This window comes from Alosa sapidissima, chromosome 7, assembly GCF_018492685.1.
Source record: "Alosa sapidissima isolate fAloSap1 chromosome 7, fAloSap1.pri, whole genome shotgun sequence".
Classification (NCBI taxonomy): Eukaryota; Metazoa; Chordata; class Actinopteri; order Clupeiformes; family Clupeidae; genus Alosa; species Alosa sapidissima.
The window spans coordinates 31,791,576-31,807,500 of NC_055963.1; the positions used below are offsets into that span (position 1 = coordinate 31,791,576).

Below are 15,925 nucleotides of genomic sequence, written 5' to 3' on the forward strand. Positions count from 1 at the left end.
CGCACGTCCCTCACCTCTCTGCGCAGTGAACACAGCAACGGCACGCTGCTGCAACAAGACCTGCCTGTCATCACCACCACCAACGCTTCGGGCCAGGAGACACTGGTCACCCCGTCCACCCCGGGTCCGTCCCGTGGTGGCTTCGCGCTCTCGCTGCAGTTTGACCCCAACGCTGTGCCGCCCAAGAAGAAGGGGCTGTTCCGACGCGGCTCGCTGCTGGGCAAGCTGAAGAAGTCGGACTCGCGCACCTCGCTGTCCAGCAACAAGAGCAAAATCAGCTTCCTGGGACGCAGCGAGTCGGCCATGAGCTCGGCCAGCGACGCCAACTCCACGGTCAGCCTGGGCGACAGCGAGCCAGAGGGCGAGGGAGGGGACTTCCCGCCATTGGAGGCCGACATCGACGCCACCACCACCGAGGTCTACATGGGCGAGTGGAAGAACGACAAGCGCTCGGGCTACGGCATCAGCGAGCGCTCCAGCGGCCTTAAGTACGAGGGTGAGTGGCTCAACAACCAGCGCCACGGCTACGGCTGCACCACCTTCGCCGAGGGCGGCAAGGAGGAGGGCAAGTACGTGAACAACATGCTGGTCAAGGCGGTCAAGAAGCGCGTCATCCAGCTCAAGGGCACCAAGATCAAGCAGAAGGTGGAGCGCAGCGTGGAGGGGGCGCAGAGGGCCGCGGCCATCGGAAAGCAGAAAGCGGAGATCGCTGCCTCCAGGTGAGGACAGGAAGTGACCTCATCAGACTGGGGGACATCTCCCTACTCAGGTGTAGAGAACATAACACCATAATGTTATTTTAGAAGGGTTCACTTGTTATTGAGAAACATTATGAGAAAAATATGAGAAAGATATGGACTGGAGCAAGGTACAGTTAACACAAGTTGAATTTGATGCAAAGAAACAACTTGTGTTTATGATAAAAAAAAAGAACCATTGATTGTCAGCATAACAGATCCAAACAGTGACCTGAGGTCGGCCTGTTGCCATGTCTTTGATGTTGTGAGGTGAGCGTGTTTGTGCGTTTGTTGTGGCTCTGCTCTGACTGAGAGAGCATTCACAGTCTTGTGATTAGCTCCCTGATTCGCAGAGTATGACTGGTGGTTTTCGGGAACAGAGTGCTATCCATAGACCAGAGGAGACGGCGCCCATTTAGGGGTCAGCTCCTAACACACTAATGCGCTGGAGCAGGCCAGTGGGTGTGGGCCGATGGAGGGAATCTCAAGGGCAGTGGCAGCTGGTCACGCAGGCCGAGCTATCCGCCCTCTCAGGCTCCTCTGCAGCTGACGCTGGCAATTCAGGAACCACGGAGCAGCTTTGTGTGATACGGAGGTTTATAGTCATGGTAGTGTTTCTTCAGGTCACTCTAGCTGGAGTGAATCACAAGTGTTAACAAAAAGAGCACTGTTATACAGTATAGGAATACGTCAGGCAGTGCATTACGAGCTAAACTGTTTTTCAGGCTTGGAGAACTGTGAAGTGTGGTTTCATTTTTTGTCAGCTTTGGTGACAATGATACTTGTGTGTGTGTCTCTCCTCCTCTTACTCTTGGTAAGAAAAAACATGTGCCTAAACTGTGTGGAGTTGCCTCAATAAACCAGTGTTAGGGGTATGAGTTTGAACGTCCTGGTTGCCATGTCTTTATGTTAGTGTGTGTCGCTGAGTACAGGCTCTCATCTGAGCTTACAGTCTGTAGTATATCACAGATCACAGGGAAGGGGGAACTGTGTTATCTGTGCATGACTGTGTGTCTGCGGTGACAGTACACAGCATAGAGGCTGCTGTGGAACATTTTGAATTTACTGTCAAGTTCAGTGTGGAACGCAATAGCAGGGTGTCAGTTTACAGCTGCCCCCATTTGCAGGGAGCAATGTGTCTCTGGTGGTGCTCTGCCGTTCACACATTCTCTTCTCGGTTTGCACTGCTGACATACACACCCGCTAGAACCCAAATCACCCCCCCCCCCCCCCCCCCCCCACACACACACACACCCCTGAGGGTAAAGAATTGTTTGCTCTTTCGTATCAGTGATTATGTGTGAGTGTTGTGTTTAAAACTGCTTAAAATGATGGTGGCCACACTATGGTGGTGGTTCTGAAAGGTTTTGCCCATGGTTTTGTAGTTTATGTCATTGTAGTATGAACATTGATAGCTGAGATAACTGATGCAAATGTTTGTCTGTTTTTTTGCATATGGGCATTGCACATGAAGACTGATATTCCAGACAGACCTTTGGACACTATGTCCTTGTATTGTTTTTTGTAGAGTTTTGAATTTAATTTGAATTTTGTAAAAACACTGTAGAATAAGTTGTATACGTAGAGAGAGGGACCATTTGTCTTGTCTCCATAGGGAGGTGCAAAAACCCTGATCAGGATAGCACACTCACTCACGCCCTTGCATAAACACACACATAAACACACATACACACGCACACAATGCTTGCTGCGCACTCACTCATCTCCTTACATGGAGGGGAGTTTATAAGAGTGTGTGCAGAGTGGACACATACTCATGTGAGAGAGCCGCTTGGTGTTTACAGCTGCAGTGTCTCACTGATGAACCGCAGATCCAGGCAAGGGCCAGTAAGAAATCTAAATATTTTACCTCGGAGCCTTTAGTCCCCAACCCACCTCATCCTCTCTCCACCAGCACCTCCACACACACACACACGCACACACACACACATACACACACACACACACACACACACACACACACACACCACCTCCCTCCTCAGGCTCTTCCAGAAAACGCCGTCTGAATGCAGACAGGTCTGAGCACAGCCTCCGTGAACAATGCATGGCACTGACACACCTTCCTGCTCACTGCAGTCTCAGCTGCTCTCTCTGTGTGTTTGTGTGCAGCAGCTCACATCACCAAGGAGAGTGAGTGGAGGAGCAGGATTTATGAGTGTTTACAGAAATCAGCTCCATCAGGACGTCCACTCAGTGCGGCGCATGCAAACAGTGATGTAATGTCTGAAAGGTATCCAGAGTCCACAGAATCGGGTGCTATGGAGATGGATTGTGTCATTTCGTTACAAGCTGAGATGTAGCACATCAGATGGTAATAGAATGCCACAGTATGAAATGGCCACACGTTGTTTTGGACTCTCTAATTCTAGAGAAGAGTGAGCCGGGAATCTCCCCCAGTGAGGCCCTAAGTTGGTCCAGCCAATGGGTCCGGCCGGCCTGTCCGCCTGAAGCCAGTAACATAAATACCCCACCACAGCCACGTCAGCCAGACAGGAGGCCAGCCACAGGTCACCCCGAGCCTGCTGGCCATGGGATATTTCAGGGCCTGCGACGAGGGTCTGCCCTGTGCCGTGGGTCTGGTGGGACTGAGGGGACGATCTGGAGGAGGCCTTCTGAGCACGAGGTGGGTGAGAATGACGCTCACAGTCTAGTGTGAGGGAGGCAGGCAGGCGGGCCTGACTAAATAAGGGCTGCAGCACAATCAGCTGGGAATGCAACAGCTGATAGCTCTCCGTCTCCGCTCGCCAGGCGGTCCGGCACGGGGAGGAGAGGGTCTGGAGACCTGAGTGGCTCACTCACCGCAGCAGGACAGCAGGACAATTAATATAATATATGGGTGTGAAAAAAAACAAAAACCTAAACATAACATGGATGTAAAGAAGATGAAACCTTAGATATCATATGTAAAACCAAATGAAATAATGAACCTTGCTGTAGTGGCTTTGGTGTTTACTGAAGATGTGTTGCATACAGAGGTCAGTTAAGCTCTGTTTCTGGGGCCTGTGCTCCTGGCCTGTGTGGCCTGTGTGGTAATGTGACTGAAAGGCTTGTAGTGATGCAAAGAGAATAAGGCAAACCACAGTCTCAATACAACTGCCACAGAGATAGTCCCAAAGCGGATAAACGTGGCCAGTTTCGCTCCTAAAAACAAACATGCCCTATCTGCTATTAATAGGACCTGGTTTGGAGTTTCTGCATTGCCCATAAAGTCTTTATTTAAACCTGTCTGTGCCTCTACAACTTCACACACTTTAGCTATTTAACATGTGGTCTAAAACCGGCTAGTGTTTAGCCTGACAAATTGGGAGAAAGTTTTGGTAAAGGCCAGCCAAAAGTGTCTAAAGTTGATGAGCGTGCTGATGTTGTGATGGGTGATCTGCTAAGAGTCATGGCCTAGGTCAGGCCAATTCATCTGGAACCCACCTGTCCAGTAAGGACCATGGAGACATCCCTCGGTTTCATAGCCTTCACTTTCGACACACATGGTCCACAATTTCAGCACAACACAGTCAAACCCCAACATGTTAATAACATCACATGCTTTTTAAGTGGATTCAAGTTTTTTAGAGGACCATTAACAATGTACACTGCTTTAGGACATTTTCTTTTTGAGGAACCAGGCTTACAGTAAAGCTCCCAGACACAAGTACAGATGATCTCTTGTCAGGAGACAGGGGGCTGTGCTGTGACATGAAGCAGGACAGACCAGGATGAGCTCAGATACAGAGAGGGAGAGAGAGAGAGAGAGAGAGAGAGAGCCGCTCATCCGCCCATCCGCCCTCCCCACCCTCAAACAAAGCATAGACCAGAGAGACCAGACCATATACAGAGATTTAAGACTGAAACCCACCAAGTAGTTGCGTTATCTATCTGTGGATCGCTTTGTCCTGAATGCTGTAGTCAAGTAGAACCCCCGTGTTTACTGAGAGGGAATGTGACTCAGGACTCTGTGTTTTCACTCCCATACTGTACTGCAGGTCTTGGGCATCGGAGTTAAAAGGCCGAGGGGAACACAGATATCAAATGCCATGTGAAGAGAGAGTTCAGTGTGGAGTGTGTTTGAAGTGAGCGGATCAGAGAGAGTGGACTCAGAGGGGTGTTGAGTGCCATGGTTGACTAATTCGTGTGTGTGTGCGCTCGCGCGCGCGCGCGCGCGCGTGTGTGTGTGCTAGCGCACGGTCCAGGCTGGCCGGCCGAAGCATCTCGGCGGGCTACAGATTGTCAGCAGGAAATGCCATCTGTCACAAAAAGCCCCTCCTCTCACTCCTCCCGGACACCTCAACGGCAGGCAACCCACCCACTCATCCACCCACTCAAGCCAGCCGTGTCAGGCTTTGTTAGCCAGATCAATACCTCTGAATCTTTCAGTAAAGGTTTGCCCATCACTGGTGTTGGTGTGTCTCAGTTCTACCTCATATTCAGCTCAAGGCCAGAGCAATCAAGTGTGATAGAGCATAAGGAGATGCAGGCCATCAGACACAACAGAGGGAAGCACTGGCATAAATCAATTGTGACTATTGTACAACTGGCAACTGAGAAAAGGTTGTATTGTACTCACACATATGGTCTAGTAGATCTGTAAATGTGTGCAAAGATTTGTATGCCGTGTTCTAGAAATCTCTATGTGCTCTGTCCTATCAGAGTAACCCTGATATGTTTATCAAGAGAAAATGTAAAAATAGGAAGTTAAAGATAAAACGGGTGAACGTCCAATGCTTGAGGTTCGCAGCATGGCCCTCAGTCATCAGTTTGACCAACCCCCACTACCACCCCTGTCCAGCACCCAGACCCCAGTATCAGTTCCTGGGTCCAGGGGACCCCAGGGGGGCCAGAGGGCGAGCCCCTGAGGGTGTGTGTTGACTCAGCGTGGACAGGTGCCAGTCTAGGATGTACAGCAGCAAGGGCTTGGAGATGCTCTAATTGTTCCACTTAGAGGTGCCTCCCTACCCCCCCCCCCCCCCCTCCCTTGCACCCCTCTCTGGACTCTTCAAGTGGAGGCAGCTATTTCCAGCCGAGCGGCTAGCGTTTCAGCATGCCAGGCATTCAGGAGGTAATCTCAATCAGGAATAAAGCTGGCCTGGACATTCAGAGAGTAATCTTAATCAGGGACATCTACTGCTGTGTCAGACATTAAGGGTGTTTTATCAATGAGAAATACTGCTGCCCCTAGACGTTCAGATTCATTTCAGTCAGGAACTCGACGGGCACAGGGAGCAGTCCGTCAGGAATATTGGAGTATTTCTTTTACTGTCTATGGGAATATGAACTACTGGCCCTGACACGCACACAGACAAACATAAGCTGGCCCAGATAGGGAAATAAGGAAAATAAGGAATCAGGAAAATAAGCTGAAATCAGGAAAATAAGCTGGTCCAGATATCCACCAATGTGATATGAGATCGCTTACACCCAGTGGCTAGATACAGTGCAAGGGATGATATTCAATGAATATAGACATGTTAGATCAGAAGACATAAATCTGACTACTTTGTAGCGTTGCTTCTCTCCCTGATTGCAGTGACTAGCAGTAGTAGAGGTGGTAAAAGTGGGTACCTGTATGCCCTGCACACTGTACACAGTAAGTTACTGCGGTCATGTTGGACTGCAGCAGTCGGATGGAATGTTTATGTCTCCATGGTAATCTGTTCCTTTAGATTAGATGTATCATTAAGGAAAGCTTTGTCTGTCTTCATTGTAGCAAAACAGTGCGTCTGTCTTAATGTCATTATAAGTAGTGGTATGGAAGTCTTTGTCTCAGTTACACTCAGCAGCAGTATATCAAGCTAGCCCTTGGTTGCTGTGAGAGAAAGAGGTTGGCCAGGAATGACAGGGCATTTGTACCCTGTGTCAGTATATATACAACTTTGGGTGTGTTAGTTTGAGTGAGGGTATGATAGAAGTAGTAGAGTCACTGTCAATGAGAGGACTTCGGTTTGTGGATTGCAAGAGTAAGGTAGTCTTCCAACAGATGCAGTAAAAACCCTTTCTCAGCCAACATCCAGGGTCAGTAGCCACACGATGGGCTCTTCTTTCTGTGTCAGTCACTGTAAGAGCAGCTCTCTCACTCTCTCTTGTGTCAGGGTGGCCTTTAGCGGCCGCTGGGATCCTGTTGGTGTCGCTTACAGACCCGGGTCCTCAGGAGCGCTGTGGACGCTCGCCGGGCTTTTTATAGAGCAGACAACTGCTGAGGTATCTTTCCACATGGAGAGCAGTAGCGGGCACATCTTGAAGTTTGGGTGGAGCCCTGCCAAAGGAACAGCTGTGGACAGGAGCATCTTTGGCCTTCAAAGAAAATCATTAGTGGACCTCACGGGGTGAGGCAATGATCGTTCATCTCTTAATTACAGCCGAATGTGCCATTCATAAAAGTCTGCCCCTAAAGAAGTCTTTGTCAGGGACATGAGAGGTGTGTTTTATGTGCAGTGTACAGTTATATTCTGGTTAATTCGTGGTCTGTGTAGTCTTAAGGACCAAACAGTGATGCTCCTTGAGAGATTTGCTTTCTTTCTCTCTTTCTGCTCAACCCTTCTGGGTGTTATTTAATCATTTTTTTATGCGTTGTGCGTTGCATTTTTTATTCAACGACAATTTACCGTCCCCTAGAGACGTCACTTACTGTATGCCAATGATGTCAGTGTTTTCCTGTGACGTCACTCTGGTTGGGGTGCCAGTTGTTATATAACTGTGCCATTGCTCATCGTCTGCCAGTAATGTTCTGTACCAGTGAATGAGGGACTGCAGACACCTGTTTGCGTGACACAAGGCCTGTGCTATAACTTGGACATGGCAACACAGAAGAATCAAACAGAAAAGACAACACTGTGCTCATTGAAATGGGCATGGTGTGATGGGAATTTAGTTGTTCACTTTTTTTAGTTGTGACTTAGAATTCTCTAGAACTCTTTAGAACTCCTGTTAACTTTGTTTTTCATTTGTTTTGTTTCATTTTTTCTGAGTTGTGTCTGATTGTATCTTAACCTTGAGACAGTGGGAGACTCAGGTTGCTGCAGCACATAGGGGTTTCATCAACTAGTCAACTAGTCAACAATTAAAACAATAGTCTGTGCTATAGGTAGCGGTCAACTCCTTGTGGACAACATGGCTAATGTCTAAACAGTCTAGACATCCTTATGCATGGAATTACTTTATCGAAGAAAAAAAAATGACAACTGGTCCACAGTGACATGGCGTGACATGAGGCTAGCCATTTCTATGCATGGAATTACTTCATCGAAACTGTTCCACAGTGGCCCGTTTAGCCAGGGAGCGCACCTATGTTCCACAGTGGCCCGTTTAGCCAGGGAGCGCACCTATGTTCCACAGTGGCCCGTTTAGCCAGGGAGCGCACCTATGTTCCACAGTGGCCCGTTTGTTTTTGTATATCTGCCCAAAATATACGTGCTTATATGTATACATGGACAAATACACTTGTGTTTATAAATGCAGGACCAACCATGCAAAGTCCAAGGGTGAGGCAGCTGACCAGTCTGCTCAGGCTGCCAACCAGGAGTCCAGCATCGCCAGGGTGGTTGCCAGGGAACTGTCCCCATCCTTCTACCAGCCAGGTGGGTCTAGCCTCATAACTCATAAACACATACAAACACATGCACACAGTAAACACCTGCTCACACATCAGACACATGTATACAGGTCCCCATATAACATACTCCCCGGACATCAACACTTGAAGAGTGTGAACAGTCAGCCAGTAGTAATCCGTGTGGTCCTACTGCCATAACTGAATATGAACGTACGTACTGTATGTCACTGTGGCTGTGTATTGAAAGAAATCGAAATATGAACTGAACACCATTGGGGTTAAACATTGAACAGCACAGGGGCTGGCTAGGTGTTGACTGCCCCACCTTGATACTGCTGGATATATCTGCTGCTGACTCAGGGCTGGGGTGCTGGGGTGGAGCTCACCCCCAAGGGTACTCACCTTCTCAGGGGCTAAAAAAGGGCCCCTCTCACCGGGGTAAAGGATCGGATCTCTGCCTCTGGGTCCTCAGCGCCAGATCTCCTCACTAGACCCCCTGACCCCCATTCACACATTATCCCCCCCCCCGCGCCAGTTCTGGGATCAGCTCTCATCATTAAGGTTCTAGAAAGCACCACGGTGTGGATCATGCATGAGGTTGGTGCGAATGTTCCAGGAACAGTCGTCAGGGACAGCATGTAACCAGAGCTCCTCCGAGAGCCACATAGCTGAAGCCAGAGGATCCAAATAGAAACAACCAGAAAATAATCACTCAAGAGTGTGAGGCTTACCAGAACCAAAGAAGAGGTACACAAACACACACACACACACACACACACACACACACACACACACACACACACACACACACACACACACACACACACACCACGCATAGTGTGGCGAAGTTCCATTGAAAACAACTCAAAAAAGCAAACATTGACACACAGCCACAAATAGAGTTGAGTTTTTTTAAACCTTCAGTGAGAGAATTATTCACTGGAAAACACAAGGACCATTCATCATATGTGACTCACATATCTCACCTTTCTATTGGTTTTGGTAGCAAGGTTTTATGTGTCATTATTAGAAATCCAGAGTAATGTATTCATACTGTGTTTCACTTGATATTTGTTGATTTAAGTGACCAATTATGTCCATATAGCCCTACAAGGAAACACGTACAAGAGACGAGAGTGTACCGGTATGTGGCGCAAAGATAGTCAGCGAACCAGCTCAATTATAATTAGTCTGCACAAATCCAACACTGTCTGCACATCCTAATGGCCTGAAACATACTGAGCCACCACCACTTCTAATCAGTTAGAAACATCTCCAATCTCATGCCCTTTGCAACCAGTCATCTCTGATATTGCCACGGGATCAGTGTCATGAGAAAAGCATCCGTGTCAATAATGAGGGTATTAGTGTCTGAGTCGGATCGCTGTTATATTCAGAGTTTAGCACACAGTGTTCATAATTATCACTTCCTATGTTGGAGCGTTCAGACATGTATAAATATATAAGTGCATTCTATCTGTAGTTGATGTTTAAAGTTGAATACATTTTTACGCACGCCCACACTAATATCCCTTGGATAAATGACAGAAACTGAACAAACTATGTGAAATCTAGCAGTAACATATACAACGTCCACTTACTGTATAGATTATGTGACCTAATATAAGTCAAATGTCCATTTAGCACATTAGTCAGCATTCAGAATCCTGTTTTGTCCATAGGTCCTGAATACCTAAAGAAGTGTGCACTTCAAGAGTCTGTACACTCATGTGAATCCTGTTTTGTCCATAGGTCCTGAATACCTAAAGAAGTGTGCACTTCAAGAGTCTGTACACTCATGTGAATCCTGTTTTGTCCATAGGTCCTGAATACCTAAAGAAGCGTGCGCTGCAAGAGATTGCAGAGAGGAACGAGCATGCTGACCCCATGCTGCATGAGCCACTCCTGTCTGAGGAGTCTCCCCCCACACCGCCAGAAAGTCCAATGGACAGCCTGCGGCCGAGCTCAGCCCCTGTCCGCACTCGCACCCCGTCCCCCTGCCCAGCGGAGCTGGCGGCCGCCCGCGAGGACCCTAACCTGCTGGGGCCCGGGGCCTGGAATGGAGAAAAGGCCAAAGCAGGGTCCGGGAGCCGGGGGAGCAGCAGACAGGGCAGCAGGCCCACCACCCCTGTGGCCGCCCCTGCAGCGGAGGAGCGTCCAGCCAGCAGCCAAGGTCCCTCACGCACCCCCAGCCGCCAGAGCAACAAGGCTGAACAGGGCTCGGACATGGAGATCCAGCCCCTGCAGAAGATGGCCACTGGGGCCAAAGCGGCAGAAACTGCTCCCGCTGCAGCGACTGTCGCTCCAGCGCCTACACCCTCTCCGGTCCCCACGCCCTCCTCTGCTCCAGCAGCTGCCCCGACTCCATCGCCCACCCCCCATGCCGCTGCGGCCCCAACACCGTCACGCTCCCCTGCTCCCCCTGCCCCTGCAGAGGAGGAAGAGGAGGCCCCAGCTCCTGGACCGTCCTCTCGGCCCGCCTCCAAAGTCTCCCTCAAAGCACCCACGCCAGAGCCCCGTCCGTCTTCGTCAGACCTCAGGCCGCGAGCTCCATCCGTCACCGAGAGCAGGCCCTCGCCCAAGCCCTCGCCCAAGCCCTCTCCGAGACGCGATCGCAGTCCTGCGCCCAAAGCCGAGCCCAAGCCCTCGCCCAAAGCTGTGGCCCGCGCCACGGCGAAAGCTCCTGCCAAGCCCGAGCCCAAGGTTGAGGTCCGACAGAAGGTTGTGGTCAAAACCCCCAGCGAGGTGGCAGAGCTCTTACAGCAGGATGAGGTAGGAGGCAGCACACAGCTCAAGCCTACACACACATCCAAAGAACACACATGTTTGCTTGTCTGAAATTACATACAATAGAATGGTGTATGCAATGGAGAAAGCTTATGTCACACTTTCCATTGAAAGTAAGAATGAGTCTTAAGATATCTTCATGTATGAATTTATATAACGGGGATTCCATCTTACAGAGCAGACAGCCAGTGAAGGGTGGAAGTGTCACCTCCACCCTTCACTGGCTGTCTGCTCTGTAAGATGGAATCCCCGTTATATGACAGCTGAGTAAATTGCCTTGTTAGTTGTTACATAATTATGTATTTAGACAGAACTGTTTCACCACTTCTACACAAGCTGAACACAACCTATCGGGTCTTAGTCTGCATTCTCTGTTGTGCAGTTGCATAATGTCAGTTCCTAAAAACATATTCATGCTTTTAATTCATGCTGTACAAGTCAGGTATGAATATGTCTTTAAGGAAGTTCCTTGCCTATGCTCATACATGCACACACTCACAAACACTCAATCACTCAGACATTCCATGCCCCCCACCCACCCATATATCCTGAAACCCTATCAGATGGTGTGTCTTGGTGTGTGTGTGAGGTACAGACAGGTCCAGAGCTTAGCTGCCCCTGGGCGCTTTAGATCACACACCCACCTGCCCCAGAGCGGAGCAGTGTGGCTGAATCTGAGCCCCCCTGAGAGGGCCAGGGTCTTTCCGCTCACGGCTCGCGGACATGGAGCCGCCTGTGGAATGCTCAGGCTCTAAGATGCCTGGCTCCTTTGGCTCCTGTAAAACTGTGCTAAGGCCACACGCACTGTACATCAGAGGAGCTGAATTTACTGGGCCATTGACATTTCAAATGCATGTGTTACTGTGTTTTCAGTTTTCAGGATCAATTGTTTGATTGATAATTGGATTGTTTGGATTAAAAAAGATTTGTGCAAATGTGTTTTTCTTCACCTTCATTTTCCCCTAGGGCCCAAATACAATAATGATATGTATGGTCATCCTGCTGAACATCGGACTAGCCATACTGTTCGTACACATCCTTTCCTGAAGCCTTGCAAACCCAGGTGAGACTTTGGCCAATAACAAGCTGTCAGTTTTAGTGACTTCACTCTGGGACTGCACAGCAGTGCAGTGCTAATGATGTCATACAATCACATTGATCTTTGATGGATGGGGCTGAAATTTGACTCTGTTTTTTTTTCCTCGCCCCAAGATTCTCCACCCGTGTGGCGCTGGAGGAACAGGAGGAGCATGGCCTCTGCCTTTACACTGGACCATCGTGAACATAGACTCTTCCCTGATGCTCAGAGGGGCTGCAGCCCAGGGATGACGGCCGATCTGCTGGAGCAGTCCACTCTGAGCTCCGTCTGAAAGTGGACGATGCCGCTCTCATCTGCTGCCACTCACGGCAAGACATACAGACAGACAGACAGACAGACAGACAGATAGCTGCTTGGCCTGCCAGACACCAAGAGCAGTTATCCCCTCCACCCCCCACCCCACCCCCAACCCAACGAGGAAGTTCCCCCACTCCCTCACTGCTCTGCTCTCATGTGGAGAGAGGATGTGGCCTCAGGTGTGAAAGGATGCAGTAAGCAGCAGGGAGTTGGTAAAGCCGTGCTGCTGGTCTGGATGAGATGCTGGCTGTAAGGGGGTTTCGGTAAAGTGCTCTTAGTGGATCACAACAGAGATCTAGAAACTACTTCATGATACAGAAAATGGAGCTCTTTACAGAATACCAACCAGAAATTCATCAAGATATTTTAGTAGTCTAAAGTAGTCTAATGAAAATTCATGAAATTAAACAAAATTATGTTATAAAGCCTAAACAAAGATGGCAAATACATCAAAGAAAAAAGTGTATTCTCTATTGATTTATTATTTATGTCACTGGATTGTTTCTGTTTTCAAGTAATATCCAAACATTATCTATCTGTAACTTACATGTACTGAGCAAAATGTCTTAAAGAGTTTGCTAATTTCACTGGTAGGCTGCTCAGAGTGCACGATGAGTGATCTTTGCACGTTGCATTCTAGCGGCAGGAAATCGCTTATTCTTTCACGGTGGCAGAAATCACTTTTTACCATGAATTCAGTTGGTCATGACGGAATGCTGTAGTATTTATGAAATTATTGATTTGTAACGTGACTTGCTTGCACTTGTTTGACTGTGAGCCGAAGTTCCATAAGAAGGATGGGTGTCAGAGCAAATGGAGGAGAGGAAAGAGGTGGAAGGACCTGGCACTGCTTTTGAAACCACTGTGTTATTGGAGATCATGTGAAAAGGTTGTTAAAGTAAGTGCCATGGAATGTGTGTCTGCTGGTTGTATTTTAAGAACACAGCACTACAACTGTAGGAGTTTGTGGTTGGGCAGAAGAAACTGATTTTAATCTCACTGTTCTGTAGATAGTTTTTAAAAATGTCTCGTTTTTTGGGGTGGTTAATTAATCAAATTCAAATCAAAATCAAATTGACTGAGAAAAAAAGAAAAATTAAAAAAGAGATATGAATTCATTTGCTGGAGGCTGTTGTTATGTGTTTTTTTTTGCGCATTTGGTCATTTTACATCTAAAAATATGTGTGTTACACACACCTGTGATAGCAGTAGTCATGTACTGTCCCATATTTCAAATGTGTGCATGTTGTTCTGAGGGAGTGTATTCCTACCTTTTCACAACAATTCAAATAGTGTCATACGTTTGACTTTAGCTGAACTCAATTAGCCTATAAATCTGTGACTTTATGCAGTGTCCCCTGTAGTTTCACTGGATTTGTGAAATTTAGAAAATAAAAGTACTTTGCTAGAACCTCAGGTACTATTGCACTGTAGGAAGTAGGGTGTCAATGGCATGAACATACACAAACACACACTAACACACTCTATCATTATTGATCTCACAAGTCACAAGTAGGTTTTAAAGGCTATCTCTGTGTGCCAGCCGAATTCTACAGTATGTTATAGGTGTGAATGTTCACTCAAACCATTTTATTTCACCTGTTTGTTAACTGCCCTGTTAAAATGTTTATTTATGGACGTTTACTTGTATGTTTTAATCTGCTGGCAGCATCCCAGTGTAGAGATATTTTTGTTTGTTTAGAGAATTATTTTCATGTATTATCTTCATGTAGCCCTGTGGTCACATTGATAAAAGGCCCCAACTTGTAGGTTGGATGTGATTGAGGCCCTCACTGAAGTCTGTCATCTAGATATTTATTTCTGATTCTGCTTTGCATCAGTCAAATTGAAATAAAAACTATTTTTCAGCTCAAACTTAACTGACTTTTGCACTGAACTTTTTTTTGCACTTCAACAACTCCATCACAAGAACCTTTCCAAACAGGACATGTTAAACTTAACTTCAACAGAGGTTCTCATGCCCAGTTCTTTATAACCAATAACGACATGGTTCATTATGTTAAGTATTAAAGGCAATTAGCAGAGGTCTGATTTGTTTGTCTGAGCTTGGGGTGCGTTGCATGGAACAAAGGCAGTATTTTTACAGGCCACCTGTCAGACGGGCCTCTGATGGCCGAGGCAGGAATACCATCCCTATTTTAGACCGATGCGGGAACACCGCTCGCTCGCGGAGCTCTCACCCAGGGACATATTTCACTTACACAACAAATCAGCACATATGAACAGATGCCGTGACAAGCGCGCTATCCCGGACCGAGGGCCACTCGCCACATGCACAGTATGTGCACCTGGCCGGTCACCCAGGCGAGCGTGAAGTAGGGCTGAGCTCTGATAAGGATGAAGTCATCCTCAGCTTTTGCTTGATGAAGGAGATGTTTGGTTAAGACTTGTACAATGCTCACTCTAACATTTTAGTAAATTTGGGATATTCATTATAATACATCATTGACATGCCTCCACAAGCGGTTCATGAACATATGCTTCTACAAGAAGTTCATATGATGCCATGGAACAGCTATAGGTTCTGCTAGATATTTTGGGACATATGAAGACAGATAATATAAGGCTCACTATTAGTGCAAGGCCCTTGGAATTGTCCGAACTTCCCGCTGCCTTAGGGTGCCCTTACCATGGAGATATACCGGTAGTGTGACTATGGCCACCCATGAGGTAAACCGTAGACAGGTGAGCTATGAACTGGTAGAGAAGCCTGCCATCAGCACTGCTAATGAGTAGACTTGCTGTTCCACCCTACAGCACCAGCACCGTGGGCCTCAGTGGGAGTGAGGTCTTAAAGTGGCTCCATACAGCCCTCTGTCTGCCAACTTAGCTCACATAACAGTTAAGTTTGTGGTCACACTGCTAATTATGGCGGTACATAGACCACAGTTGCCAGAAGTACAGCTTGGAGAACTAGAAAAGGCATGTGTTCTTAACCATTTTTGCCTATGTCCTTTAGTCCTAGCATTTGATTAAGCATTTCACCATGTAAGGTGCCTCATTACTGTTTACTGTGCATAGTAATGTTACTGTAAACATTATTCATCACTCTCAGAACACCAGATGGGGCTGCAGTACATGTGCTTTCTCTGAGCACTACAAACATTTGTTTCTCAGAATCCTATTCTTCCACTTTGACAATGGAATGATGCATTGTTCCCACAACAAAGCATCTATGTCCTGTTTGAACAAGCCATGCCTTAATCTCATAAAGCAATGCCTTTCAACACCATGACCCTTAATCTTTTACAGGTCACTCATATCGGTTAGATCTGCCTTCAAGGGATGCTGCATCAAATGTATATTTTAACTATAGGAACATATGAGGAACATAAAGATAGATTCCTGCTGCAGTGAAACATCGCCAACAAACCTATTGCACTGCACACTGTACATTTAGGTTAATCTACCTACCCTACAAAA

The 15,925-nt window shown here is 47.5% G+C and overlaps 1 protein-coding gene across 2 annotated transcripts in view; it reads left to right on the forward strand.

Annotated features, from left to right (window-relative positions):
- Window positions 1-14,361, forward strand: part of jph2 (junctophilin 2) — an 18,657-nt gene extending 4,296 nt beyond the window's left edge. Inside the window, exons 2-6 of one of the 2 annotated variants that reach the window (XM_042099569.1) lie at window positions 1-719; window positions 8,205-8,323; window positions 10,121-11,070; window positions 12,052-12,148; window positions 12,298-14,361. The exon at window positions 1-719 is cut by the window's left edge and continues 98 nt beyond it. In XM_042099569.1, the coding sequence (XP_041955503.1) occupies window positions 1-719; window positions 8,205-8,323; window positions 10,121-11,070; window positions 12,052-12,132 (1,869 nt within the window). In that variant the 3' untranslated portion in view covers window positions 12,133-12,148; window positions 12,298-14,361. Of the gene's footprint in view, window positions 720-8,204; window positions 8,324-9,980; window positions 10,000-10,120; window positions 11,071-12,051; window positions 12,149-12,297 lie in introns of those variants that run through there. The other variant, XM_042099570.1, reaches the window with a different exon arrangement.
- The last annotated feature ends 1,564 nt before the right edge of the window (window positions 14,362-15,925 follow it).